Source organism: Aspergillus luchuensis, chromosome 3, assembly GCF_016861625.1.
Source record: "Aspergillus luchuensis IFO 4308 DNA, chromosome 3, nearly complete sequence".
In the NCBI taxonomy this organism is placed as follows: Eukaryota; Fungi; Ascomycota; class Eurotiomycetes; order Eurotiales; family Aspergillaceae; genus Aspergillus; species Aspergillus luchuensis.
The window spans coordinates 2,130,299-2,157,664 of NC_054851.1; the positions used below are offsets into that span (position 1 = coordinate 2,130,299).

At 51.8% G+C, this 27,366-nt stretch overlaps 12 protein-coding genes across 12 annotated transcripts; 8 read left to right on the forward strand and 4 right to left on the reverse strand.

The window, feature by feature from the left end:
• Positions 1-1,922: 1,922 nt before the first annotated feature.
• Positions 1,923-5,430, reverse strand: AKAW2_30722A (RNA-binding ribosome biosynthesis protein MAK21; the record flags this gene model as incomplete). Its single annotated transcript, XM_041687267.1, has 4 exons — positions 1,923-2,810; positions 2,863-3,406; positions 3,456-4,567; positions 4,618-5,430. The coding sequence occupies 4 exons, from the start codon at positions 5,428-5,430 to the stop codon at positions 1,923-1,925; spliced, it is 3,357 nt and encodes a 1,118-aa protein (XP_041541169.1).
• A 273-nt stretch (positions 5,431-5,703) lies between these two features.
• AKAW2_30723S (uncharacterized protein) lies at positions 5,704-6,513 on the forward strand (the record flags this gene model as incomplete). Its single annotated transcript, XM_041687269.1, has 6 exons — positions 5,704-5,805; positions 5,858-5,936; positions 5,989-6,032; positions 6,081-6,171; positions 6,231-6,310; positions 6,361-6,513. The coding sequence occupies 6 exons, from the start codon at positions 5,704-5,706 to the stop codon at positions 6,511-6,513; spliced, it is 549 nt and encodes a 182-aa protein (XP_041541170.1).
• Positions 6,514-6,599: 86 nt separating this feature from the next.
• Positions 6,600-7,916, forward strand: AKAW2_30724S (proline--tRNA ligase; the record flags this gene model as incomplete). The annotated part of the gene is made up of 1 exon (XM_041687270.1): positions 6,600-7,916. One exon carries the CDS (start codon positions 6,600-6,602, stop codon positions 7,914-7,916), a length of 1,317 nt encoding a protein of 438 aa, XP_041541171.1.
• Positions 7,917-8,242: 326 nt separating this feature from the next.
• Positions 8,243-9,182, forward strand: AKAW2_30725S (nucleotide triphosphate diphosphatase NUDT15; the record flags this gene model as incomplete). The annotated part of the gene is made up of 3 exons (XM_041687271.1): positions 8,243-8,387; positions 8,517-8,722; positions 8,874-9,182. The coding sequence occupies 3 exons, from the start codon at positions 8,243-8,245 to the stop codon at positions 9,180-9,182; spliced, it is 660 nt and encodes a 219-aa protein (XP_041541172.1).
• Positions 9,183-10,156: 974 nt separating this feature from the next.
• AKAW2_30726S (uncharacterized protein) lies at positions 10,157-10,568 on the forward strand (the record flags this gene model as incomplete). Its single annotated transcript, XM_041687272.1, has 2 exons — positions 10,157-10,433; positions 10,510-10,568. 2 exons carry the CDS (start codon positions 10,157-10,159, stop codon positions 10,566-10,568), a joined length of 336 nt encoding a protein of 111 aa, XP_041541173.1.
• Positions 10,569-11,035: 467 nt separating this feature from the next.
• Positions 11,036-12,029, forward strand: GIM5 (prefoldin subunit 5; the record flags this gene model as incomplete). The annotated part of the gene is made up of 5 exons (XM_041687273.1): positions 11,036-11,147; positions 11,246-11,314; positions 11,383-11,669; positions 11,774-11,891; positions 11,962-12,029. The coding sequence occupies 5 exons, from the start codon at positions 11,036-11,038 to the stop codon at positions 12,027-12,029; spliced, it is 654 nt and encodes a 217-aa protein (XP_041541174.1).
• A 424-nt stretch (positions 12,030-12,453) lies between these two features.
• Positions 12,454-15,176, reverse strand: AKAW2_30728A (uncharacterized protein; the record flags this gene model as incomplete). The annotated part of the gene is made up of 9 exons (XM_041687274.1): positions 12,454-13,447; positions 13,506-14,089; positions 14,153-14,377; positions 14,422-14,551; positions 14,604-14,646; positions 14,697-14,924; positions 14,979-15,008; positions 15,082-15,104; positions 15,154-15,176. The coding sequence occupies 9 exons, from the start codon at positions 15,174-15,176 to the stop codon at positions 12,454-12,456; spliced, it is 2,280 nt and encodes a 759-aa protein (XP_041541175.1).
• A 953-nt stretch (positions 15,177-16,129) lies between these two features.
• ORC1 (origin recognition complex subunit 1) lies at positions 16,130-18,645 on the forward strand (the record flags this gene model as incomplete). The annotated part of the gene is made up of 3 exons (XM_041687275.1): positions 16,130-16,927; positions 16,980-17,116; positions 17,166-18,645. 3 exons carry the CDS (start codon positions 16,130-16,132, stop codon positions 18,643-18,645), a joined length of 2,415 nt encoding a protein of 804 aa, XP_041541176.1.
• A 427-nt stretch (positions 18,646-19,072) lies between these two features.
• PRP46 (WD40 repeat domain-containing protein) lies at positions 19,073-20,434 on the reverse strand (the record flags this gene model as incomplete). Its single annotated transcript, XM_041687276.1, has 1 exon — positions 19,073-20,434. One exon carries the CDS (start codon positions 20,432-20,434, stop codon positions 19,073-19,075), a length of 1,362 nt encoding a protein of 453 aa, XP_041541177.1.
• A 380-nt stretch (positions 20,435-20,814) lies between these two features.
• Positions 20,815-21,878, forward strand: AKAW2_30731S (ankyrin repeat domain-containing protein; the record flags this gene model as incomplete). The annotated part of the gene is made up of 6 exons (XM_041687277.1): positions 20,815-20,872; positions 20,926-20,951; positions 21,045-21,173; positions 21,241-21,363; positions 21,427-21,756; positions 21,828-21,878. 6 exons carry the CDS (start codon positions 20,815-20,817, stop codon positions 21,876-21,878), a joined length of 717 nt encoding a protein of 238 aa, XP_041541178.1.
• Positions 21,879-22,135: 257 nt separating this feature from the next.
• AKAW2_30732A (M protein repeat protein) lies at positions 22,136-24,845 on the reverse strand (the record flags this gene model as incomplete). Its single annotated transcript, XM_041687278.1, has 3 exons — positions 22,136-23,071; positions 23,126-24,609; positions 24,671-24,845. 3 exons carry the CDS (start codon positions 24,843-24,845, stop codon positions 22,136-22,138), a joined length of 2,595 nt encoding a protein of 864 aa, XP_041541179.1.
• A 534-nt stretch (positions 24,846-25,379) lies between these two features.
• VMA13 (H(+)-transporting V1 sector ATPase subunit H) lies at positions 25,380-26,948 on the forward strand (the record flags this gene model as incomplete). Its single annotated transcript, XM_041687280.1, has 3 exons — positions 25,380-25,683; positions 25,758-26,277; positions 26,336-26,948. 3 exons carry the CDS (start codon positions 25,380-25,382, stop codon positions 26,946-26,948), a joined length of 1,437 nt encoding a protein of 478 aa, XP_041541180.1.
• Positions 26,949-27,366: the final 418 nt, after the last annotated feature.

Here is a 27,366-nt window from a genome sequence, read left to right on the forward strand (position 1 = left end):
TAGTAGATTTTGGTCCAGGAACTACCACGAAATACTAGTGAGGTTTTTGTGTCCCCTTCCAAGTTACTATAGTAATTAATTATTCCCCTCCATCTATCCTGACCATCATTACCTTCACTACAAAAGTAGCTAATAGACAACTCTCTCCACCTCCGTAAAGCTCGACTCGGCTAAGAACAGCAATGCCGCGTTCAGACCCCACCCCCATCAGTCCCCACCGCCCATTGGTCCGTTCCCGGTACAACCTTTGCCTGTTTCCCCAGCCAATCAGCATTTCGTCCAATGTCCGCGGCGGAACCGCCCGATCCAGAACTGCCCCGCATCCGTCCTGAGCTTTTTCATTCTTTTCTCTTTTTGACGGAAAGCCCCTCTTGCAGAGAATTTCCGCTCCAAGAAGTAGGAAGGAAGTGAAGGAACAAAATGGAACCATTTGTTGCTACCTTATCCCGATCCATACATTCCCCCCCATCAGCTTCTGAAATTAAGTTACACTAAGCAAACAATGTCGTGTGGCATGACCACAGCTACGCCTCTCCCTCATGCAAGAATGATAAGTACCAGGCATAAACTCCCCCCAGTCATACGACGACAACGCATGGCTTCGATGGCTTTTCCATGACCCTTGTTCGAATATCGTATGGAGATCTTCTTACTGGTTTTCCCTTGTGCATGGATCCATGCATTCGCATTCCTTCGATGGCAAAAAAAGGAAAAAGAAACTAAGCTAACTTGAAAAGGTTCGGTTGGGGAGGATTGAAAATTCAAACAGATGAATGAAATGAAAGCCGCCACTTCCAGTAAATATCTGACACTGCTTATATTATTATTTTCTGCTTCTTTTAAGCCTTGTCGAGCACGCTATGCGCTAGTAGATGGCGTGATAAGCCACTTCCCCACGTGCCTGGGGACTGACTGGTGGGATTACTTACTTTGTTGGGTAAGGAGTGTACTCTTAGACTCTTAGTAGCAGCCATGTGCCTTATGCGCATATGCACGCTCAGCACTAGTACTGCAGGGAGATCTCACCAACAAATACCCTTTTCTTTTAGACTGAAACCTCTTTGCTTGGTATGTTAGGTAGTGTAGCTACTATGTAACTTCAGCGTACAAATTCAACGATACTAAATACACTATTCCACTCGCTATCCCTCACTGTACTTAAAAGCGCGCCTGATTCTCTATCATTATTTCAGTTACACAAGAATGGAACATGGCTATAACATGAACCGGCCTAGGTCCATCCAACACGATACGGCAACTCTGCCGACAAAATCTCTCCTCTCAAGCTATGCACGCCTTACGCCAGGCGCTAAGGCTGACACTAGTCTTACGCCTCCAGCAGTTTTGTGTCTGTCCACAATTTAGACTAGTTCCTCCAATCTATCTAGGATAACGGCTGGCTTGATCTCTAGTGGCGCCGCTTTTACGCCACTTTCTCACGGCGGGAGCGATTGATGGAACCTTATCGGCAGCTAGTAGCTATCAGTTATAGCGAGCTGTATGAAGCTGTAGTTCTCTATGGAATGGTGGGTTTTTATTGTGTGTAATTTGATGGCACTATAAGTAGATATGTATTCTTCTTGACAATATTGCATGGCGCAAAGTCTCGGAGAATGAATCCGAGTCGTTGGCTGTCTCTATCGCTGGGTCAGGGGGTGCTGGCGCAAGGGGGATCTGGAGGGGGAATGGAATGGAATGGTAGCCATCACGGCGGGCCGTACCATATTTGCATACTTTATTTGAGTAGTGTGCTGGTGGTATGTTTGAAGTAAGGGGTAGTTATTGGGTTCTATTGCATTTTACTGTAGCTACAATGCCGTTTATGTTGGGTTTACTATGGAAGACAGATCCGAACCAAGTGCATGCTTTTGTGGTATACTGCAATAGATAGCATATCAGGGTAGTAACTACAAGCTCCGAATTCACATTCCCTCGTCCTCCCCGGCCAGCAGGGCCGCATAGTCGTCCGCAGAAGCAAATGTGGGCAGATGCTTGAGCTTGCGCCGCTTCTTCCGGTCAGACTGCTTGTCATCCTTCGGAGGCTCCTCAACCGCTGCGAGTTCCACGTCAGAGGGCAGTTCCTCGTCACTGTCGACGAAGGCCTCGTCGTCCGAAACATCCATGTCAAATGCATCCTCGTCGTCAGATGGCTCTTCCTCCTTGGCGGCCTTGCCCTTCTTAGCCTTGGGCTTGGTGGCAGGCTGCTCCTCCTCGATGTCCTCCATCTCGTCGTCCGAGTCGAGGTTGAGTTCGACTTCGCTGTCGCCGCCTTCTTCCTCTTCATCGTCAGACTTGTCGTAGGCGGACTCAAGATCGTCCATGTCGAGATCGTCGTCGTCGCTGCCTGCTTCCAGATCGGGACGGGAATCAACCAACGCCTTCCAGATCTCGGACTCGGCGCCGCTGAGTTCGGCATCCTCCTCGTCTTCGTCGACAGCATCCTTGGCCTTCTTGGTCTTGTCCTTGTCTTGACCCTTTCCGATGCGGTTGAAGTATTCGTGGAAGAAGACATCTTCCGCCGCAACTTCCTCGGACTTCTTCTTCCAGAAGGCCTCCGAGTTGAGAGGCAGCTGCTGGATCGACTTGCCGCCCGCGACCAACCGATCCTTGGCCTCGCTGCCTGCCAGAGGTTGCATGATGGATGAACCACGGGTGAGCGCAGACGCCTTGGGGGTCCGGTAGACGAAGCGATCGAGGAAGTGGGACAACGTGTGCAATGTGAGATCGGGCTGTCCGGACATTGGCTTGTGGTCGAGCAGATGAGCCGCGTTCACTGACACGGATGGGTGGAAGTGAGACTGGTAAGGCAGCTATGATACCTTATTAGCGCGTGACAACATTTCATTAGCAGATTAAACTTACCAGTTCCCACAGACATGTCCGGTCGGCATTGCTGTGGCCGGGGTCTCTCTTGCGGGGGTCGTATTGAGTCGACGGCTTCTCCGGCTTCTGTGTGACCTCTGGCTGCTCCTGAGGCTCGTCATCCTCATCAGGAACATCGCGGAACACCTCCTCGTCGTCACTGTCGTTCTCTTCCGGCTGATCGAACAAGGAAGCGAGATCGGGGAATGTCTTCTCCAATTCACGGATGAGGTAGAAGACACCACAGATGAAAGCGGGCTGATGGAGCCCAAGAACCTGAACGATACGCTTCACGAACGCCTTTACACGGCGGGTGTTCAGATCATTCTTCAAAGCCTTGAACAGAAGGTTGAGGTAGAGCGACTGCTTGGAGGAGGTAGCAACCCGAGGGTCGAGAAGAGACTCATATAACGTGCGGTAGAAGCGATCAGAACCAACCTGGTGAGTCGAGGTTATCTGCTGGATCAGCATGAGCGCCTGGATACTGGTGTTGAAGTTGGCGGAGTGTGTGATGCGGAAGAGAGTATCAATGTGCTTGGAGAGTCTAATGACGGATTAGTGATAATTAGAAATGAAGGATATGCAAAACGTACCGTTCACTATCCGAGCTGGTAAACGGGTAGGCTCGGTTGACACCAGTCAGAACTGCAGAGGTCAGTTTATCCCGCACCTCTTCAGTCTGAGCCAGACCCTTATCAGCGTCCTCCTTCCCCTTGTTCTTGTTGTGCTTGTTGCCATACTTTCCATTCTTCTTGCCCTTTGGCTCCTTGTTAGGCCGCAAGAGAGCAACAAAGATGGAGAAATAGATGTCGAGTAATTTCAATGCAACGGTCTCCTCCTTAACACTCAAGACAGTCTGGTTCAGCGTAATTACAGCATAGTATTTGGCGTGTTGACTCTGACCAGGACGGAAGAGAACTTCCTCGACGGCGGCGATGATGGTGGGCTTCATCAGAGGATGCGCCTGCTCAAGTTGCAACAAGAGGTAAGATGCCCGCGAAGCAATCTTCTTCGAGGTATCTCCCAGTTTGTTGACCAACAGTCGCAAGAGGTTCGTTTCCTGCTCCGGCTTCTCCTTGAGCAATTCATAAACGTAACTGACAGCTCTGGAGCGGGAGAACTCAATCTCGTCATTACACCAGACTTCAAGGATTTTAAGGACTTCAAAGAATTGATCCTTCAAGAAGTGCTCGTACGCCCAGACAATCAAGTGGCTCTTCTGAAGCCCTCCAGGGAGAGGGTCTCCTTCGGACCACTTGCTGCCTGCGCCTTGCAACGCAGCAATAAGAGACGGCTGGTTGGCAAAAGCCCGGAGTCTCCTGTCGCTAGGAAGGAGTGTTCCTTGAGCGAACATATCCTTGAGCGATCTCAAGACTTCCACGGCCTGAGCACGACTGCGCTTCTTGCCAAGGGCAATGAGGTTTTCCATTGCCTTTGTGTTGTGAAGAGGCGATTCCTGTACAGCAAGAGTCAAGGCAGAGGTCTTATCGCTAAGCGTACCGGTAGACATGATCGTGCTGTAGAACTTGTGGGATGAAGAGGCAGATGCTTGCTGCGCTTCCGCGTACATCTTGTTTTCCTTCTCGAGGAGGGAGACGGCGTAATCGTAGAACCGATCCACCACATGGCGAGGCAGAGACTTCGCTTGTGCTGTCGGTATAGAGGGCAGTTCCGTCATGTACCAATCGGATCTGGGTCGAACAGACTAATGGCTACATTAGAAGGATATATGTGGATTGGGCTGGTTATACTCACGAGTTTGGCGAACTCCTTGGGGAAGACAACTTCGGCAGTAGGTTCCTTGTTGGCTTTCTCTTTCTTGGCGGGTTCTTTGCTCTCCTTCGCGGCGGGAGCAGGAGCTGGCTCCTCATCCTCTGACGGTTCCTCATCCTCGTCATCCTCGACTTCTTCCTCGTCATCCTCTTCGCCATCATCTTCCTCGCTTGCTTCTTCCTCCTCGGCTTCCTCTTCCTCCACCTCGTCGTCCTCTAGGTCGTCAGGGACAACCTGGCCGGCCGCTGCCAGAATACTCGACAGTTCCTTCCGGAGCGAAGCGTCGTCGGACTTGCCCTTAGATTTCTTCTCTGTAGCATCTTCGACTTCAGAGTCCGAGCCAACCCCGGCAATGAGATCCAAATCTTCCTCCGTGCCTCCGAGGGCCAGAATCTCCTGCCGCAAAACATCGTCCTGGTTCTCCTTCGATGCCGGCTTCTTATCCTTCGAAACAACCTTGTCCTCCCTCGCGATCACCTCACCATTGCGGTCCCGCTTCTTGCCTTTGTTGTTCTTGTCGTTGTTGGACGCTTGCTTCGGCTGGGGCTTGGGTGCAGGTTCTTTCTTCTGTGGCATATCACTGGGGCCCGACTTTCCCTTGTTGTTCTTGGGCTTCTGCTTCGAGGCGCTCTGGTCCTTCAGTCGCTGTTCGATCTTCTGTCGCAAGCCGGCAAATGCACTTTCCTCAAGCTGTGGAAGGGCATCAGCAGCGGGGGCGGAGTCGTTAACAGCGACACCACCGTCGGGGATGACGTCGTTTGCTCCGGAGGAGCGCTTCCCCTTACTTTTGGCCATGACGGATAGTTGTACGGCCAAATGTAGACTTGATGATGGGGATTTGCATCTACTTTTTTTCTGCCGCCAAAAAATTGAGGAGAGCCGCCAGGCCGCCGGAGAAACGGCGGGCCGAGACCCATGGGTCGGCGCACGGACCATCCGAAGTTGTCGAGTTTCGCATGTTTGCGATCTATTTACTTGCGCTTGATCTGGCTTGGTTATGGTGTCATCCATTGGTTTGGATGAACATTACTGCCAAGTACTGAGAGGCTGTCCTGATCGTCCGGCCTCATGATTTCCGGGTTTCGCCCGGTTCCGGGCCGTTATTCCGCAACATGTCGAGCATACTTTGGCATTGCTCGATTCCATAGAACATCAAAATGCGCCTTTCATGTAGATGACCTGATTCACTCTCAACCCAGCAGTCCCACTGACTATTCTCTAGGTTGATGGGCGCAGTCGGGTGTCTAATTTCTGGATCCCGACGGGCGGTATTACCAAAAAGCCCGTCCAGGGTGAGAAAGGTATTGATTATGGCCACCCATCTCAATGTTGACCGCTTCTAATGTTGCTCAGAGGATGCCAATGACCTTTTGATCCGAGGTGGCTTTTTGCGACAGGTGAGTGTCATCCCCAATATGATAAATATAGTTCTAACTCAGGTCTAGGCTTACTCGGGAATATTCCATATGCTACCTCTGGGACTGCGTGTGCAAGATAAGCTGGAGCGTCTCATTGATAAGCATATGCGAACAGTTGGTATGTATACCATAGGTCCGCAGTTATAGAGTTCGTTCTCACCATGTGGATCACTGCAGGCGCATCTAAGGTGTCTCTATCATCTCTATCCGCCCAGGAACTTTGGGAGCAGTCTGGGCGTCTCAAAGAGGGCTCGGAGGTATGGCTTCCGCTGTGTAGTCATTGATTTTCTGCTAATATCTCTCTCAGATCTTTCGCTTTCAGGATCGGAAAGAGTCCCGCTTTCTCCTTGCTCCAACTCATGAAGAGGAAATCACCACATTGGTAGGACATCTTACCAAATCGTATAGAGATCTGCCCGTGCGGGTGTACCAAATATGTGAGTATATCATCCACAGCTGAGAACAACAGCTCATATCAACCTAGCAAGGAAATACCGAGATGAACAACGACCCAGACAGGGCTTACTTCGTGGACGTGAATTCATCATGAAGGATCTCTACACTTTCGACTACAACGCTGAGAATGCCCTCAAGACGTACACGGCTGTGAAGAAGGCTTACACAGAGCTCTTTGATGAGCTCAAGATCCCCTATTTGGTTGCTGCTGCGGATTCTGGGAACATGGGCGGCAGCCTAAGTCACGAGTTCCACTTTGCTAGCAACAAGGGCGAGGACACGGTTATCAGCTGTTCCAGCTGCGATAGTGTCTACAATGAGGAGCTTGCCGACGGCAAGGCCCATAATATCGATGACCAGCAGGTCCAAGTCGGTCACGCATCCGGCTTTGACACCGGCGAAGTGTCCGGCGAATCAGCGAAAGCAGTTTCTGTTGGCCTGTGGATGGCGATATCACACGACAAAAACACACTGCTGCGCTGCTGGTATCCGCAGTATACCTTGAAGGACCCTAGTGAACCGCCAGCGGAAAGGGAAGTCAACTCCCATGCCGTCAAATCTATAGCCAAGGCAGCCGGCATAGACCTCGATATCAGTATTGAGAACCCCCTGGAACAATGGGCAACTCACATTCAGTCAGAGGAGGCTTCCAGCCAGCGGCCCCGAGTGTTGGATGTGTATGACTCATACGTACGGGCATACAAGCGCCCTCCCTTGACGGACACGCTGGACGGGATCAACCGCGCCGTTGAGGATATTGACTTTTCAAAACTCGATCGCTTCCCAGGAACCAACAACTATCTCAACCTTGTACGGGTGCACGAAGGCGACCAGTGCTCGAAATGCGGCCAAGGTCTGACAAAGACCCACAAAGCCACCGAACTTGGTCACACGTTTCACCTTGGCACGCGATACAGCGATGTCCTCCAGGCTTCTGTGGTGGTTGACCGCGCTCACCTCGACGCAGGCGACCGTTTATCGTCTCAAAAGGACCAGTTGGTCCCAATGCAAATGGGCTGTCACGGTATCGGAGTATCGCGCATGATCAGCGCGGTAGCAGACAACCTGGCAGATTCCAAGGGACTCAACTGGCCCCGGGCGATCGCTCCCTACGAAGTCATCGTCGTCCCTGGTAAGGGATTGGAAGAGGAAGCAGAGAAAATATACGACGCGCTCACCTCAGAGCCCACCACTGCCTTGGACGTCATTCTGGACGACCGCGATAAGCAGATGGGCTGGAAGCTGGGCGACGCAGATCTTATTGGGTACCCTGTGATTGTGGTCGTAGGCAAAGGCTGGAAAAAGCAGCGCACCCTGGAAGTGCAGTGTCGGCGACTTGAAGTACGTGAGGATGTTGCCTTGGAGGCTCTGCCGGAGTTTGTGGGTTCTTTGCTTGAGAAGCTGTAGGGAACTTCACTCACTCGGGCTGTGTTACGGGCAGGCAATGCAAGCTGCGCCACACTATCACATTGGTAGAATCACTGTACACTATCACTCTTAATTACCAGGTAACTTCCGTTAATATATACCCCTCCATTCCGTTAATTAAGCACCCGCCACTTTGCATCAGCCTAGTCTGTTAATCCCGCCTTGCAGTAGTCACTTTCAATACTGGTGAATCTATTCACACAGTATAAAAAATAGACAAGTAGACTCGATCTCGCTGCAGTATTGCAGCCTGCGCTCATCCCTCACCACCTAAAACAGACTCATTCCGGTCCCATTCATTCCACATGCTCAGACACTTGCCATTCCGACCCGAACCAAACCATCAGAAAATGACCGCCCACACAAATGCCCGCGTCGGTGTGGCCGTCTTCATCTTCAACGGTCACAACGAATTTATTATCGGCCAGAGAAAAGGCAGTCACGGTGCTGGTATGTACCTACCTTCATGAATACCACAGTTATTACCAGGAGAACATCATGGTTCAACTCAATTTATATATATTTGCCGCTACTACAACTTTCTCTACCATCATCATACTAATATACTTCCAAATTCAGGAACCTGGGCGCTTCCAGGCGGGCATCTCGAACTCAACGAGTCATTCGAGACATGCACAGAGCGCGAAATCCTCGAAGAGACAAATCTCAAGGTCCAAGACATCCGTTTCTTGACTGTCACTAACGATATCATGAAAGATGAGGGAAAGCACTACATTACTGTGGTAATGGGGTGTAAGCTTTGTGATGTGGATGCGCAGCCTAAGGTTAGCATCTTCCTTACCCTTTTTCATCTTTTTTCAAAAATTCAAAGCATATACACGTGCTTGATGTTATTTCAAATACCTCCAGGTCATGTGGACTTTTTCTTCCATATTCACTATCTCCCATACAGAGGGACATACTAACACCCAACAGCTCATGGAACCCGACAAATGCAGCGGCTGGGAATGGACAACCTGGGAACAGCTACGAATGGATTACTATGCTGGAAAGGGCCGTCCTTGGGTTGAGAGGAACTCTCGGAAGTTAACCCCAGCAGCTGCCTACGATGAGGCTGTCTTCTCTGAGAAAAAAGAGATTATTCCTGAGAGTGATTCGATGGAGGTGGATGAAAGTACCGAGAATATCAATCCTCCCACTCGACAGCTCTTTCTTCCTCTGGTGAATCTGTTTGAGCAGAGGGGTGGCTTTGATCCTGTTGCGGATTATTGGATTGCAGATTAGGGGATTTGGGTGTGGTTTCTGTCTCCCTCCTTTTGGATGTTGGGGGGTGGTGATGTCTAGTGACGTGCTGGTGCACGGTTTATTGCGACAGGAATAAAAGAGATTGTGCTTTGTTCGAGTGTAATTTGGCGAGCTTGATGGGTAGTAGTTTTAAAGGGATGCTCCGACACTCTGGATATTAATGCTCATGATGGTGGTGGCATTGCCTCAAGCATCAATCCTTTGAGTGACCTGTCGTCCTTAATGAGTGGCAGGCTATCACCCTTAATTTCTCCACAATGAAAAGACGTTCCTTCCTTCGGTATAGGCAATACAATCCAATATTTCTTTCAGCTTGCCTTCTCACACTTACTAGAATAGCTGGACATGCCAAGGATATATTCACAAAACTGGAAATCTCCTATACAAATCGAGAACAGGAAAGAACAAGGCCAAGCCTCACACCTATACAGCATCGGTCATTACTGCTTTGGCTTGCATGTGTCGAGATGTCCATATTAGTGAGTGAGTAAGCGCAATATCGGATATATAAATCAAATTCGCTTATTCAATGGTATTTGCCCTATACATGACCGCTTTTTCTATAAAGACCAGAAAGTTCCCTCTTCTTCTTATCTCTAGAATAAATTTATATATTTAAGTTCATTCAACTCGAACGCCATCGACCATACTATGGCTCTCGCCATTTTGATGGTGATAATTTCCATAGAAATTGGGCAGATTCCGTATCATCTACATGACGTATCTGAATCTACGAAAATAGAGACTCATCAGCAAATCCGAACACAAATCAAGAGCTGAAACAGTCTGGGATATACCTGTAAGTACCATACAGGGTATCTTTATCCACCTATTCCTGACTATCACAATACACACCTACTGGAGTAGTTATAAGACACCCACACCCAACTGCTCAACCAAATGTACAGAACATACCAACTTTCGTATCCAACAGCAACACACAATCCTTCAACATGGGAATCGAACTAACCTCATCACCCGAAGGCAGCCGTCCTGCATCACCCGTCCTCGAATGTACACTCACTGCAAAGGCAGAAGCGAGCCTCGCCGAGAATTGTCTCACATATAAGATCTCGCAACTTTTCCGTGACGCCCTTGGAAGCATGTACAGCTTAGTGGTTTACGACAAATTCGGTGTGAGAAAGTTGACTCTTGAGAAAGTCCGACGGTTTGGTGTTGTTGAGCGTCAGCTGAATTACTATCTGGAGAAGTATCCAATCGAAGATGCTGGTGAGTACATCCAATTTCACGTCTTTTATCGCCTCATGCATGTCCCAAGCTTTTAACTGACTCGGGTAATTTCTAGACGACCTCGCGGTAATGCGAAATGACTTGCAGACCATAGCCTATTCTTATGACCCGTGATGATTTGACTTCGCACTGAAATTGCAGATTCAAGCTGTCGTTCGTGATGTGCTTCCTATAACTTCACGAAGCTTTTGTCTGACAGTGAGATGACCGTCGGCGATGTTACTGATTACTAGATATGTTGTGCGGCCTATGGCCCTGATGATCTATACAAATTTTTGGATATAGGGAAATGATACACAGACAAAATATACATACACTCTTTGCTTGGTGCAGAACAGTTTGCGACTGCCATTCGTAGAACTACCTTGTAGACATCATATACCCTCAGTATCACATAGAATAAGTAAATCTCATACACTATAATATCTCTATAGCACCTCCCTCCATCATAGAACAACTAATATACTACTGCAATAAAGCATCCACATACCCCTCAATCACACTCCAACAGTTAAACTAACAAATATAGGGCTGCACTCAACACACCCGCTGACTAACCCACCCAGCACAACCCACCACTTATGCACTCTATGCATCCCCCATCCCCACCATACACTCTCCTTGAGACCGCGGCGGACCACCCTCAAAGCTCAAAGCCAGCATCACCACCACCACCACCATACAACCCAGTACGTAAGTACAACACAAACCCAACCCACAACACAACCTCCCCCCCTCAAACCCCAACACCCACACTTCCCCAACTCAACCATCTAACCACCACCTTCCAGAGAACCAAACCAAAAAAATGCCACCACCCAACACCCCCGCATCATCCGACTCCCCCCCTCCGGGCTCAGGTACGCGCACCTCTCCCCAAACCAAACCAACCCACATACCCTCCCCCCCTAACAAACCAACTCTTCAGTAAATATCAACTCCCTCTCCGTTCCGCAACTCCGCGCCCTTCAAACCCGCCTATCCTCCGAACTCGAACACCTGACGACCTCGCACGCGAAGCTTCGCGCCGCACAACTCAAATTCAAAGATTGCGTGCGCTCCATCAACGAGGGTGTAATTGGGTCTCAGAAGAAGGGCACCGACGGAAAGGAGGATATCCTGGTGCCGTTGACGAGTTCGTTGTATGTGAAGGGGAAGTTGGCGGATCGGGAGAAGGTGCTTGTTGACGTTGGGACGGGGTTTTATGTTGAGAAGGTGAGATACAGATACCCTCTGTTTTGTTTAAAGTGTCTAGGTTGTTGGCTGTTGGGGAGGAGGTGTATGTGTGTGTGAGAGGCTAATGCGTTTAAATTGTCTAGACTGCCGCCAAAGCTATCGAGTTCTACGAAAATAAGGTCAAGGAGCTGGAGACGAATCTTACCGAGTTGGAGAAGATTGTGCAGACGAAGAGTCAGCAGCAGAGGTTGTTTGAGGATGGTAAGCATTTCCTTTGCCAATTAAGTGCATTGTTGGGTTTGGTTTGTGGTATACTAATGATTGCTTCTAGCTTTGAGACAGAAGTTGCTGGCTGAGGGTGCTGGATCTGCTGCTACTGCGTCTGCGGGTGCCGGTTGAGTAGATCTGGACTTATAACAGAGGAGATTGCGTGGTCTTGGGATGAAGGTATAGTCGGAATGAACTACGACTGGAACTGTTACACCCTAGTAAGGACGCATTGGAACAGACCTGTCTGATGTCACCCAAGCCGCGGGTTGCAAGAGACAGGTCCGCTACGAGCACACCAGCTCCATTGAAGGAACTCCACTGTCACCTGCAATTCAGAAGGACATAGACTTGGCTGACATTCTGGAGGTGGTAATATTAAAATCTGGCAATTTGGAGCTAAGGCAATTAATGCACAACACAATACCATATTAACGAATTCCCCCGCCTCCATCTGTTCTCTACCCTCCTCCACGCCGCCGTAGTCCTGAGTGTTGTCGACACGCCAAGGAAGTCTCGGTCTAACGCCACCTCGGACCTTGTCGCCTCAATGAGACTAGAACAAGGTTCCGAGGTCTGCATTGAGCAGTCCAGCCAGATCGGTCGTGCCCATGACCGGCGACGAGTCGCTCGATCGGCCCTGAACCGTCGTGGGCTTGACGCTCATGGCAGAATTGGCCCCAAGCCGAGACTTCTCTCCAGAAGAGGTTGCGGTGGTCCGTACAGGACCCATTAGTCCCGCAACCTGCTTCACCGTGTCGACAAACGCCCAGAACCCTTGGCTTTTCTCCGAATTGCCCCCTGCCCCTCTTGCCGGGAAAAAGCTCTCCAGACTCGAGTCATACTGAGCAGCATGCCCAATAGCCAGATTGGCATGTTCACCCAAGAGGTTGTCCCAGTGAGGGTCGAACAATGATGCGCCCCAGGAAGTATTAGGCTCCGTGGTGAAAGGACCCGCATAACTAGCCGGCAGCTTGTTGGACAACGCTGACGCATTTGCACGGCTATACTCATCGTAGCGAGCAATCTCTAGGGTATAGTTGGTCCCTTTGATTTTGTAACGGATGGCGGACTTCTCGATAAATCTAGCCACCGGCGCGGATTGAGAAAATTCGACCTTTCTCTCAGGCTTGGCCGAAATATCATGCATCGTAGCGGTGCTTCTGAACTTAATGGTGCCTGCAAAATCTCTCAATGCAGCATCAATCGAACTGGCCTGATAAAATTCCAGAGACTTCAACTCGAGCTGCCAGTCGGACTTTTCGAAGTCAATGACGGCTACCTGCAGGGGAGGGCGTTTGTCGCTAGATTGGCCGTCCTGACGGGGTTTAAGCCACCTTCGCTGGGTGGTCTCGTATTCTGATGCACCGGGGCTCCTGGCGAACTCTGCCTCCAGTCGAAGCATGGAGTTGCTTTGGCCTAGGAATTCGAAGTTCACTGAAAATGCAGGCTCGGCGCTGCTCAGCGATTGTGCCGTGCTGAGATATGGCTGAAGCAGATGGGTAGCCTGGTAACATCTGGCAAGAAGTTCGTCTTTATGGACCTTGAGGCTGTAGGGATGACGAATGATCAGTGATATCGCCACAAACACAACGGAGCGGAGCTTACCCTGGTATCAAGCGTCCCTTAGTCTGCTCGTGCAGTATCATCTCTCTGAACTCTTCCAGAACATAGTATGGTTTGTCGTCTGCTGGAATACGGTATTGGTCGAGTACAAACGAGCCGAGATTGACCCGCATACGCAAGTGCCCACGAACAACGACCACGCCCTTCAGGCATCTCTCGACCATGCTCAGAAGCCGGGCATTATTCTTTGATTGGATCAGACTCGCTCGGTCGGGCCACTGTTGCGCCTCGGGGCCCTGGAGTGGTGTCCCACGGAGTAATGGCTTTGCTAGGCGGGCGTCCTTCTTCACGACAATCTTACTTTTCATGGCAGTCGGAGGTTCGACAAGGTAGAGTTTGCCTTTCACAACATAGTTGGCAACAACCTCAGTCCACTTTGTTCTGAGGCGTCGGACGATCTGTCTCATGGCTTCATCGTTGTGCCCCATAGCACAGATATGATTGGGGAGATCTTTTGGAACAAAGACGTGACAATTGAACTTGACCCGTATATTGTCGAGAGCCTCGAGCTGCGAACCCAGGGAATCACTGATAGAGGGACCATCCTTTGGCCACAGAAATAGCATCTACAAGAGAGTGTCAGCCAGGCGGTCGAAGAGGTATGTAACGGGTAAGCCTATTTTACTCACAAGGTCCGAAAACTCGGAAGAGGAATCAGGTTGCTTTTGCAGCACCTGGAGCCTAGCATCGTATCTCTCCTTCAACTCCACACGAGCTTCCTTACTGACTGAATGCGCCATTATCTTCTCCCATACTACCTTCTTCTTGCTCGCATTGTTGCACTTTGCAACGATAGTGAGAATGATGTCTTTTGCAGCTGCAACCTGAAACGGCTCGCCCCATAGGTAGATGGTCTATGTCCGTCAGTGTGCGCCTTGGTGGAGGCAAAGGAGCTTACATTGTCGTTATAGAAGGGCGGCTTTATGAAGGCACCTGTACGTCGGCTAATCTCTTCAAAGACTTCATAGCGGCCATGCGCCCCCGGTGGCTTCCTGATCGAGCCTGTCAATCCTGCAACGCCGAAAAATCTGTCGCAGCTTTAGTACATCTCAAATAATGATGCAGAAGGCATATACATACTCATTTTTGAAGGTCCCAAAAGGCGCGGGTAATTTGACGAGGCCTGTAATTTTATTAGCGACCTTAGAATCACATCGCAGGATCTGATCTTACCCGTAGGCTCCAGCTTGCCTCTCCACTTAGATTTCGCAGGTGAATCTCCAAAAAGATTTGGTTTAGGAGATACCCCGCTTGAGCGTCCAATCCGTCCGCGATATCCTCCACGGCCTCGTGCTGGTCGTGGGACAACTGCGGGGCGCACCGGCGTGCTGGGAGTGCCTTTAATGGCAGGTGCAGCTGGGGGCTGTTTGGGTAGCTCATCCGGAGTGGCTTTGGGGACGTCTGGTATAGCTTGATCAGTTCCGGTCTTTGCTGATGCTTGGGATGGATAGTAACCTTGCTTTCCGTAGCCCGGAAGCGTCCATTCTAGAACACACAGAGATCAGTTATACGCAATCAAGGAATAAGTAATAAAAACAAGAACGAAGACAATATCTACCCTGGGCTCCGGAGCACTCGAAGCTATTTGCAGTCAGCCAGTGTTTCTGTCACAATAGATTCTGGGACTTACTCTATGCGATTTTGTGAAGCCATTGTGAACCGCGTAAACTTATTTATAAACAAGAGACTTGAAAATCACGGAAGGATTTAAACTGCAGTAACACAGCGCTGGTGAGGATTTGGAGAAGTTGATCGAGAGAAGGGGAAAATGACGGGATTTATGAAAGGGAGTGGTAGTGACGGTAGAGTTGATGGTGAAGAGACAGTGCGAGGACGGTGAAAGCGAAAGAGAGATCGGAGTGAAAACGGTGGGATGGTTAAGTTTACCGAGAAACACTTACTTGCTGGCAGGAAGAAACCGGTGAATTCTTCCAAGAGTCCGTTTTGCATTAGAGACAAATCTACAAGCAAACCACAAGGATCGAATTCATGGAGCAGCTTCTTACTGGGAAGGAGCAGGTCAAGTGAAGACAGTTGAGGTAATAACGCTTCATTCTCTACAACGAGAGTCACGCAAGAGACCTGTGAAGCTGTGTAAAATGATTAACAGCAGCAGGAGTCAAGTGTATCAGAGTGGAAAGAGAAGCTGGGCCTTTTAAAATATGGTTCAGTTTTTAATGAAGAAGTAGCAAACAAAATGAAGCAAAAAGTACTAAATTTGGGCATTAGTCATGGACGGCCGCCATATTTTATTACAGATTCTAATGCTTCTGTTGTAAAACCAGACAATACTAGGAGTACTTAGTAGTAGTTAGTAGATAAAGTAGTACTGGAGTGGTGGTTTGTATGGCGTTTGCTATACGGGCATATTCGAAGTATACGGGAGGCAATACCCGCTGTCATTGGCCAGAAACAGCTGCGCGTTGTCCACTTTGGGCAACGCGCAGCGGGCGCGCCTTTCCCTTTTCTGTCTTTTCCGTCGCCGGTCCAACAAACTAATCAATCAATTATCATCCATCATCCCATCAATCACTCCAATCACTCCAATCATTTCTGTACGGCCATCGCTGCCCCTTCCATCCTTCTTCACTGGTCTCTGCAGGACAATGGCTTCCGACTCTGCCGATGAGGCAGACAAGTCGCGGTCCCGCAAGTCTAGTGTCCGCAAGCGTGCTCAGCTATGGATGACCAAGGGAGGTCTTGTCCGTGACGACTCCGACGACGAACTCGGCGATGAAGACCACCCCTGGGAATGGATCTATGACCACAACGATGAGAACAACAATCATAGCGAACAGGCGACTGCAGAGGATACCCCCAAATCGAGCCGGAGACGTACCCCTCGCCCCAATGCCAAACGCCGCCGGACTATTGTCGGAGCTCGGATGGGCTCGTTCGAATGCGCCTTGGGCCAGGTGGTGCTTTTGAAATCCCCAGAACCAGGCAAAGTTTGGATTGGCATTATAACGGAATTCTTGGAACAGGAGGATCCAGATGCTGAGGAGGAGGTCATCAAATCGGCAAACATCATGTGGTTTGTTTCCCCGGATGAATTCATGTCAACCCGGAACAAGCGACGAACCGACGCTTTGCCCAACGAGCAATACCTGACTGCCGATTTCAACGTCAATCCTCTTACGTCAATCAATGGCAAAGCTACGGTGATGTCCAAGGATGCATTCTACGCCAAGTACCCAGACGGTGTTCCTCCGAAGGGAAAAGAAGAACTCGCGGAGTTCAACAAATGCATTGTTGTTCGGAGAGGAGTGAACCAGCTGCAAGGACGTTATACAGAAGAGTTTGTCTGGGAGGATGTGTACCGTGAGGATAGGGTCTTTGATCTCATTACCTTGATCAAGGATGGGTTGAAAGCAGCCAAAAAGCGCAAGCAAGTCGACGAAGATGTGAGTGATGTTCCTGATCGTGGTGGATTCACGGTGCTGACGTATATTGAAGTATGACGAGAAGAAGGATAACACCAAGGAAGAGGACGAATTCGTTCCCACCACACCTAGGAAAAGACAGAAAGTGGCTACAAATGCTACTCCCCAGTCGCGGCGTCAAAAGACCTTTACCACACCAGCTCATAAGAGGTAGGCAAACAAGCCTCTCCAAGCAAACATTGACTGACGTATCCCGCAGAATCGTCGTCAAAAAGCCACTCGAGTTCACACCTCTTGGTACTCGTATTCTTTCACCCACTCATTTCGCCTCCCCGTACCGCCAGGCGCGCACGTCGCTGCACGTTTCCACCGTGCCTACATCGCTCCCATGCCGAAAGACAGAGTTCGAAACTGTCTATAGTCATCTCAGTGCCGCGATCGTGGAAGGGACAGGGGCCTGTATCTACATTTCAGGGACGCCGGGTACTGGAAAGACAGCAACGGTCCGCGAAGTCGTTGCGCAGTTGAATTCGGCCGTGTTGGCAGAAGAGATGGACGATTTCATCTTCGTTGAGATCAACGGCATGAAGGTCACCGATCCCCACCAATCTTACTCAATGCTCTGGGCAGCCCTCAAGGGTGACAGAGTATCGCCTTCACATGCCCTCGACCTTCTTGAGCGGGAGTTCTCACATCCATCCCCACGACGAGTGTCTTGCGTCGTTCTTATGGACGAGCTCGATCAGCTTGTCACAAAGAATCAGTCCGTGATGTACAACTTCTTCAACTGGCCTGCACTTCGTCACTCTCGCCTTATTGTCTTGGCTGTGGCAAACACCATGGACCTTCCGGAACGTACACTCAGCAACAAGATTTCCAGTCGTCTGGGTCTCACCCGTATTACCTTTCCAGGCTACAAGCACACAGATCTGATGGAAATCATCAGCACCCGCTTAGCCAACGTACCAGGAAACATCGTTGACGCAGATGCCATTCAATTCGCCAGTCGCAAGGTCGCCGCCGTTAGTGGTGACGCCCGACGTGCCTTGGACATCTGTCGACGCGCCGTCGAAATTGCCGAACAGGCTAGCGAAGCAGCAGCCCAAGACCCAGACACAGACAAACCCGACGCAGACGACACCGAATCCCTACCCCCAACACCCAGCAAGACCCCAGCCCGCAAAGAAAGATCTCTCAAACAATCCGCCCAGTCCTCCCCTCAAAAGAAACCCCCTACCAAACCACAAACAGTCGGCCGTGTCACCATCGCCACAATCAAACAGGCCATCCACGAAGCCACATCAACCCCTCTCCAACAGTCCCTCCGCTGTCTCCCCCTCGCCGCTAAGCTCTTCCTCGCCGCCATGCTAGCCCGCGTCCGACGCACCGGTATCTCCGAATCAGCATTCGGCGACGTTATCGACGAAGCCAAACGAATCGCCGATGCGGCCGTGGCCGTGGCCGGAGCAGCAGGCGCCGGCATCAAAGAGTTCCTATTAGCCGGAGGGACCGGCGCTCGCGTACGAGCTTTGGGCTACGCCGCGATGGAACTGACAAACTCGGGCGTTCTCGCCCTGGAGTACGGAGCCGGTGCTAAGGGACCGCTAGGTAGCGCTGCTATACCGCATCGCGGCGATCGCAGCGGGAAAGTACGACTACGTATCGCTGCAGAGGATGTCAAAATTGCTTTCCGCGAGGATGACGAAGCCAAGGGGCTTGGGTTGGGCTTGGATCAGTGATTTACCACTCACTATTTTCGGGACAATCTAGATGATACATACTGTATAAGAACAATGATACCCATATGTTTTATTAATGAAAAAATACAAATACGAAATACAACTACTTAAGACCTTGACATCATTACACACCATCTAAACTCTACAACTTAGAATTCTCAGGCTATAAGAACAGACACCTCCAATCTCTAAGAAATTATATGATACATTCCTTTTATGAGCCCTTCCCAGGGAACCAAACTGACATCCCAAATAATTAACGCTAAACTCCTAAGTGCATACACAGCATGATATAACATCAAAGCTAGAAAACTAAACCCCCTCAAAGTAGCTCCACCCCCACACACCCAAGATAAACAAACTGAAAACAAGACATCGGGGTATTGATGATAATGAGCAGAAGCACACCACAAGCCACACTAACAAACTAATACCTCTGTCTGCCCAAGGTCGGGGCCCAAGTAACAGGGTGAGATTCCTCCGTGGCCTCATCATCCGGCTTCCAGATCTTGATAGTCTTATCAGCCTCACCAGTAATAAGACGCAGACCAGTACGATCGAACGTGGAAGCCATAATACCCGCCTCGGCTTCCAGAGAGCCCGGCTGAGCGACAGCATCCATGCTCTGGAACTGGTACCCGGTCTTCCAATCCCAGAAGCACATGGAGCCGTTATCACCGCCGGAGAACATGACGTTGTCTTCGTTGACGGAGAGGGTGTTAATGATGGCGTTCTGACCGTCGAAGTTCTGCATGAAGTCGCCCTCCGGGCACTTCCATTGCTTGATGGAGCCGGTGCTGGCGGAGGCGAAGGTGAATTCGCGGGGGTGGGTGGCCAGAGCGCGCACGCCCTTCTTGTGGTGCGTGAGCACACCCATGGATTTACCGGCTGCCAGGTCCCACAAGCGGACGGTGGCGTCGAGGGAGCCCGAGATGATCTGCGGGTCGGCTTCCTGGCACTTGACGTCGGCGACGGTGCCCTTGTGGCCGGCGAGGACGTGGACGTTGGCGCGGGTGCGCATGTCCCAGACGCGGGCTACGCCGTCGCGACCGCCTGTGACGAGGAGGTCCAGACGGGGGTGCAGGTCGAGGGTGTAGACGCCGCTGAGATGGCCGTGGTAGTGACGGATGACTTTGTTGGTTTCGAGATCCCAGCACTTGACCATTTTGTCTTCACCGCAGGAGAAGAGGTAGGGATGTCGGGGGGATACGGCCAGACCGCGGACGGTGGAAATGTGACCGGTGAGGGTGAGACGGAGGGCACCTGTAGCCAGGTTCCAGATCTTGATGGTTCGGTCGCCGGCACCACTAGCAAACCACTCGTTGTTCGGCTCGACGGCCAAACTGCGCACCCAACCCAAATGGCCGGAGATGACCCGCATGAGCTTCCATGGCGGGTGCCAGTCGGGTCGTTGCTGTTTCGTCGCCGAGGGACGTTGAATGAGACTCTTGGGAGCGTTTTCACCGCCGACGCCGCCGGCTGCTGGGCCGGGGGCCTTCTTGACGAGGGCCATGGACGCGCCGCTGCCGTCCACGGCGGCTTGGGGCTGTGGTTGGATCTTGGGACGTTTGGCGCGTCCAGCGGCCACGGCTTTGGCTTGCTTTTCGGCCAGCGCTGGGGGGAGTTCCTTCACATCTTCGTATTCTGCTTTGCGCCGGTAGGACGTGGCGATGGAGCCATTGGCGACGGAAGGGGTGACCATAAGGTAGTCGGAACCGAAGAGCTCGGCCGTCCGCTTGGCGGAGAGGCGCACTGCCTCGTCTGGGGTGGTAGAGGGAACGACGTCCATGGTGGTGGGTTGGAGGGTATTCCGACGCTCGGTATGGAGGTTTGAGCTGCTTGCTGCGGAGACGTGTCGTTGGCGCGTCCTGAGCCCCGGGGCGGGGTGTATTGGGCTTTTAGTCGAGATCAGAAGTGTGCCTCATGCGGAGTGTATTATGCACCGGGACGACAGGAGAAAGCGCGGCGCAGGCGTGGAATTGGTGATGATTGAAAGTGAAGGCGAAGTTGGAATCAGCGGCAGCGAAGCTCGACTTGATTTTCGGCGGGCGGCGAGCTATTGTCTGCCTGAGGCATTAAAGCTACTCTCAGGTGTCGAGGCCCAGATGCCAACCCCGCCGATTGATTAGTTGATGCTAATCGATCCCATGTAATTCTGCCACATCCATCATGAATACAGGCCAGGAAGCTAAGTTCCCTCTTCACGAGGCTGCTCGGGAGGGCAAAAGTACGAGACACTCAATCCGGTCATTGTGATAAGCTCTAACAGATCTACTCCAGCTCAAATCGCCGAATCTCTCCTCAGTGTACGTGCTACTCCGAAGCTGCCCCGCACCGCCATGAGAGAGCTCTATACAACCTCCTTAGTAGCTCGAACATCTCCCGCTGATGGAATCTAGGCCAACCCCAAGCTAGCAAACGTCAAAGATGACGATGATCGTCTCCCCATCCACTGGGCAGTAGCATACAACCGTCTCCCGATCGTGGAACTACTGATATCCAGCAAGCACTTTGATCCCGATGTCGAAGTTCGTTCATCATTACCTCAACGTTTGAAATTATACCACGTCAGAGTCCTCACTAACATATCCACAGGATGGCTCCGGCTGGACGCCTCTCATGATCGCATCCAGCTTGAAGAACGCTGAAGGCGATCCCATCATCGACCTACTGCTCAAGAAGGGCGCAGACGTAAGCACGAAGAGCGTCTCGGGCCAGGTACATACCCTCCCTTTGTCCTCAGCCATCTTTTTCCTGACACGTTATCTGTAACTACAACAGAACGCCCTCCACTTCGCAACATCCAAAGCCAACCTCTCCACCGTCCGCACCCTCATCGCCAACAAGTGCAGCGCGAGAGTAAAGGATAGGCGCGGACAACTACCTCTGCACCGGGCAGCGGCGATTGGATCGTCGCCCATCATCAAGATTCTCCTGGAGGATGGGAAAAGTCCTGTGAACGCGACGGATGTCGACGGATTGACAGCTTTACATCACGCGGTGTCAGAGGGCCACGGCGATGCGGCGATTACGTTGCTCAAGGCTGGTGCCGAGGCGGATAAGAGAGATTCGAATGGCGTTTTGGCCATTGATATGGCTCCGGATAGTAAGGTTAGTCTATTCACTTTTGCTTTGTGGTCTCCTTGAGGTGGGAGTGTGTGCTGATAGTGGTGTGTCTATAGGTACGGAGCTATATCCTGCAAACGGCGGAGAGGGAGGGAATCGAGTTATAGTTTATCCATATGTTGGATAGGGAAGGACAGATGGATGGAAGATATAAGAAGGATTAATACCCGGAGTCTATCTTTGATTCTCTCAGGCTCATCGAATAATTGTTTCCATATAATTTTTGTCTTAGTAATTAAAAGATTCATGACATCTTCTCTTTCAAGGCATGTCTCACATCACATCGTCTAAATCGGAGTCTAGCCCGAACGAACAAGTCTATGTACAGGGCAGCAATAACAAGTCTACTACGCACAATCACCTCTTATTTCATGGTGCTGTCAACCAATTCCCGATAGATCTTCTTGAGATCTGCAATATCGGCCTGAAGCTCTTCCACCTGTTCGCTCTTCTCGCCGAGCATCTCGAGCGTCGTCTGGTATCTCTGGTCAAGATCCTCGAGCCGCTTCTCAAGATCTTGCACGCGAGCGTCGGAGGATCGCTTCTCCTCCGCCTCGCGCATCAAGTCGACGATTTGCTGGCGCGCTTCATCACGTTGTGTGGTGATTCGAGCGAGTTCGTCCTTCGATGCTGCGCGTTCGCTCTCGAGGCGACGGACCGTGGCGCTCATGCGCTCAACAAGCTGTACGGACGGTCCCGCTCCCACAGTGGACTCGGAGATAATGTCGTTGATGCCACGCGAATGCTGTGTCGCTGCTCCGCCATAGGCCGAGGGCGTCCCGGAGCGGCTGAAGTACTCGTCGGGCTCGAAAGTGATCGACGGGGTTTCTGGGACAGCATGGTGAGAGGAGCCGTTGGTTTGAGGTGGGGAGAGCATCAAGGTCGAGTTGGGGAAAGAGTTCTGGCGAGTGGGAGTGCCAACTTCTGGCGAAGTTGGTAACGTCGAGGAACGACGGCTCGTGGGCCGGAAGTCTAGTGAGACAGGCTCCAAAGCACTTGGTCTCCGGCTGTAGGCAACGGGGGACTGCGTCCGCGGCTGCTGGAGCAAGGCGGGAGGCGAAATGGTCTGCTCGCGCCATTTGGTTCGCTCCTCCTCTAGTTTCTGCGACCATGTAGCATCGAGCACCTTCTTTTGTTCAACGAGATCCTTTTGAGCCAGGGCCAAGTCATCCGCCGACTTCTTCAGCTTCTGCTCTGCCTTCTGTAGTTCTTGCATGCGCTCTTCGAGCTTTCCTTCGAGGTCATGCTCGGCCTCCTTGGCATTCTCCAGGTCTTCTTCAAGTCTTTTCGCTTTGAGGTTCTGTGCACAGTTAGTCTATCTGGTGCCATTGCATCAGGAATTTGGGCGTCTTACCACTTCGCGGATCTTCCGCCGCATCTCGCCCTCCCGTCGTGCAACCTCATCCCGCTCCTTCTCGACGTTCGCCAACCGTGCCAGTAGTGAGCCTTCCAGGGTCTGCCAATTCTCACTGGCGACAGCATACTGTGTTTGGAGGGTTTCGATCTGACGCAGGAGTTTGGCTTGCGCATCGCCAGTAACACCGGAAGACGCCTCTTCTGCCCGAGACCGCAAGGACTCCATCTTACTTTCCAGCGCCGACTGCTCCCCCTTCAGCTCGATCTCCAACATACGCGCTCGCTCCTTTTCCTGCTCAATGGTTCCCTTCAGATCGCTGATCTCTCTATTCAGCTTCTCTTCACTGATTTCACGTTCGATTTTGGCGCTTGCTAGATCCTCCTCCAACTGGGTGGCGCGACGCTTCTCCTGCTCGAGTGCCTCAGATTGAGCCTTGGCCTCTGCAGCTTCCGCTCTGGACACAGCTCGAGCGAGCTGTCCTTTCAATTCCTGTACAGTCTGGCTGAGTGCGTTACGCTCTGCCGTCGCGGCTTCCAGGTCCCGAGACACCTTCGTTTGCGCAGAGAGCGAGTCATTTGCTCTCTTCTCGGCCGCCTCGGCCCGTTTGGCTCTGATTTCTGCATTGGCAAGATCCCGTTCCAGTTTCTCAGTCTTTTTCTTTGACTCAGTCTGCGCCTTTGCATTCTCTGCCAATTGCTGCCTCAATTTCTTGATCGCGGTTCTGTGGTCCATTTCCGACTTGGATAGCTTTTGTCCTTCCTCGAGCAACAGTGCGATCTTTTCGTCCTTTTCTCGAAGCTGCTTTTCGACGCTCCCTGGCTCTGCTGTAGCCGCTGCCTTCTTGGCAGATTCCGCGGCTTCCTTGGCCAAATACTTTAACTTGGACTGCAGCGCATCGATCCGTTCGATATATCCGTACATTTCCTCCTGCCACTGAGACTCTGCGGCTTTGTGGTCCGCCTGTAACTGCGCAATAGACTTGTCTTGGTCACTGGAAGTTCTGGGGCTGTCCGTAGGAGTATCCGTTATTGGCAGGGAAATCGTAGACGCGGGAGTTTGATCAGGCTCGGGAGATGTTGCGCTGTCTTTTTGTGTGGTTTCATGTGTCGCATTAGAGGTGTCTGCTGAAGCAGCCTCCTCAACATTAGAAGTTCCGGTCTGCGAAACGAGGTCCTGAGAGCGGCGTGACGAGACGGCTGAGTCCTGGCTCATCCGAGGAGCCTCTGTGGCTGCATTTACTTCTTGCCGACTGGAATTTCGAGAATGTCTCCCTGTACTTCCATTCTGGGAATCAAGTCTAGCATCAATATCCATGCTCGAGCGTCCACCGTTGCTGGGAACCGGACTGCTGACGGGGGAGGGGGCATGGCTGGAAGGCTGCGAGGAAGTATTGCCAGCGGTATTCGACTTGACCACGGCACGAGCCAGGCGTTCCTGAAGGCGATCATTCTTTCGCGCATTCGACGAACTGCGTGATATACCTGGTAGCCATTAGCAATCTGGCATAGTACAACCGCCCGAATCGATCAAGTGTCTCCGTACTGCTTGTCTGCTCATTTGGTTTGGGCTTTGCAGTCGCATGCTTGGCCTGTGATTGTTTCTGATCCTCCTCTTCGGCCAGAATCAAGTCCAGCCTGGACTCAACGCCGGCAACGGCTTGCTGCAGGAAAGAGCCCACTTTCCATTTCGGCTTGGAGCCCTGAGAACCCTGCGACATCGTGACGGCTGTGGATATTGTTGCTCCTGCAAACTAGGATACCTAGCAGCAAGAATGCGCCAATTCAATCATGGAAAGCGAGGAGTTTTGACGATGATGCGATCTGATGCCGGCTTGTCGTCACTTAGAGGAAGACGAGGCCGTAGTACTAAATCGGACGCGGGAAACAATCACAAACGAGAGACTAGCTTAGAGAAGCACGAATTCCGAGGAAGTGTAAGAGCAATGAGATCCAAAGAGAGTGAGTTGTCCGACCGGAGTCGGAGAGGAGGAGGGGCCGTTCGGTCGATACGTTGCAGCTTGCGTGGACTCCGAAGAAGCGATGAAGCGCAACCGGCTTGGCGGCCGGGGATGGAGAGACACTAGACAGAGTGACGGCGAACGTGATTCGTATCATCATCGGCTCCTCCCTGGCCGTTCCCCAACCTCCTCCTCTTTCACCACCTCCGCAACCCCCCCGTCCCTCTCTCCCCTCAATCCAGTTTTCTCCGTTCCGGTTGGCTCCTGAATTTCCCCCCCTCCTCCGGAATCACCATGTCGTCGTTACCCCTGGAGCCACCCACCTACCTCAGTTCGCTACAGAACAACATCCGAGCTCGTCCCATCCCATGGGAGGGAGCTGTCCGAGCGGGAAACATCACCGATGACCACCTGAAGAAGATCAAGGCGGTGGACAAGGTTCGCAAGGAGCAGCGGCGTCAGACTGTCGAGGGGGATCTGGCTGGTTATGTTGGTCTACTCTCTGGTGGCTCAGAAGGGAAGAGCGTGCTGGACTCCGCTTCCAGGAGAACCGATATTGTGCAATACATTCTCGTGCTGGCCGCGGATTTGATCAACGGTACGGGCACCTTCTCCCTGGTCGGATTGCGATAGTGACGATGGAAACGAATACTGATCATACTGGTTCTCTAGATGTCCCCTCCCTGTCGACCGCCCTGGTCGCGCATCCCGACCCTTACAAGCCATTCCTTCCCCTCTTGCGTCACTCCACCAACCCCGAAGACCCGATCCCTCTGCTCACCTCCACCTTCTTGACCAACCTTGTCTCCGTCAGCCTGGGCACGTCATCTAAGCCAGCTGCGCGGGATGACGAAGCGCTTCCGCAGTTGTACACCTATCTCTCTACCCTGACCCAAAATCAAGACAGCGGGCTGCAGGATATCGGGGTTCAGGAGCTGTCCGCATTGCTACGAACCTCGAGGTCTCGCGAGATCTTCTGGAAGCAGAGGCAGCAGACCGTTGAGCCGTTGATTGAGATCCTGCGTGCAGCTACGGGGGCTAAAGATAACAGCTCCAGCACCTTGGCTGGCAGCTCGCGCGCGATCGAGCCTGGTCTTGCCGGTGGTGTTGGTCTCCAGCTGTTGTACCGGGTCTTGCTTGTCCTCTGGCAGCTCAGTTTTGAAGGACAGTTGATTGGCGATGATCTGCAAGCGTATGTAACCTGACTCCCAATGGGTTTAAAGATGGAATGAGGCTGACAATGGTTGTAGGGACTACGAGTTTGTCCAGCTGTACACACACCTCCTACGCCTTTCTCCGAAGGAGAAGACCACGCGACTCCTCCTTGCGACCCTCAACAACCTCCTGTCTAGTAACCGCACCACCCTGCTCCCGGTCGCAGTCTTTGTCCGCCTCCCTGCCCTCCTGACGAACCTCGCCGGCCGCCATCTGACCGACCCCGATCTCCTGGAGGACCTCACATTCCTGTCCGAAATGCTGGACGAGTACACCAAGACACAGACGACGTTCGATCAGTACGCAGCTGAGCTGCAGTCCGGCCACCTCCGGTGGTCCCCGCCCCACCGCAACCCTACTTTCTGGAAGGACAACGCCCGTCGCATCCTCGACGAGAACAACGGTGCACTGCCGAAGAAGCTGTCCGAAATCATTTCTAAGAGCTGGGATAACGACAAGCAGGTGCTGGCAATTGCCTGTAACGACGTGGGTCACTTGGTGAAGGAATTACCCGAAAGGCGGGCACAGCTGGAAAAGCTGGGTTTGAAGACTCGTGTCATGGAGTTGATGACGGACAAAGACGAGTCGGTGCGGTGGGAGAGCTTGCGGGCGGTTGGCGAGTGGCTGCGCTACACATTCGATGACTAGAGCTCAATGGAGCAGTGTGACGTGATGTGACATATTACCCCGTGCTTGTTTGATCTGCTTCTGTCTGGCCGAGCACAGACCTGCTTTGGCTGTATTGTATGGATTCTCAGCGTAAATCATTTTGAAATGCCATTGTCGTGTGCACATAGCCAACAAACTCGGGCCCGATAAGGTTTCCGCTCGGAAGCACGCAAGCCATGCATAGCCCGCCCCCTCGTGGCGACGGTCAGTATGACCTAGATAGATAAATCTGGAGAACATGTCTGGGGAAGAATTAGGGTACTGTGTCATGCACCCTCTGATCTGAGACATCAGAATCCGATCTACGCAGAGCGCCCAACGGCTGTTCTGAGCACGACGATTGGCAGCAGCGGTGGATCGATGATCGGCCGCTATACAGAAAGCCGCGGGTCCCGCT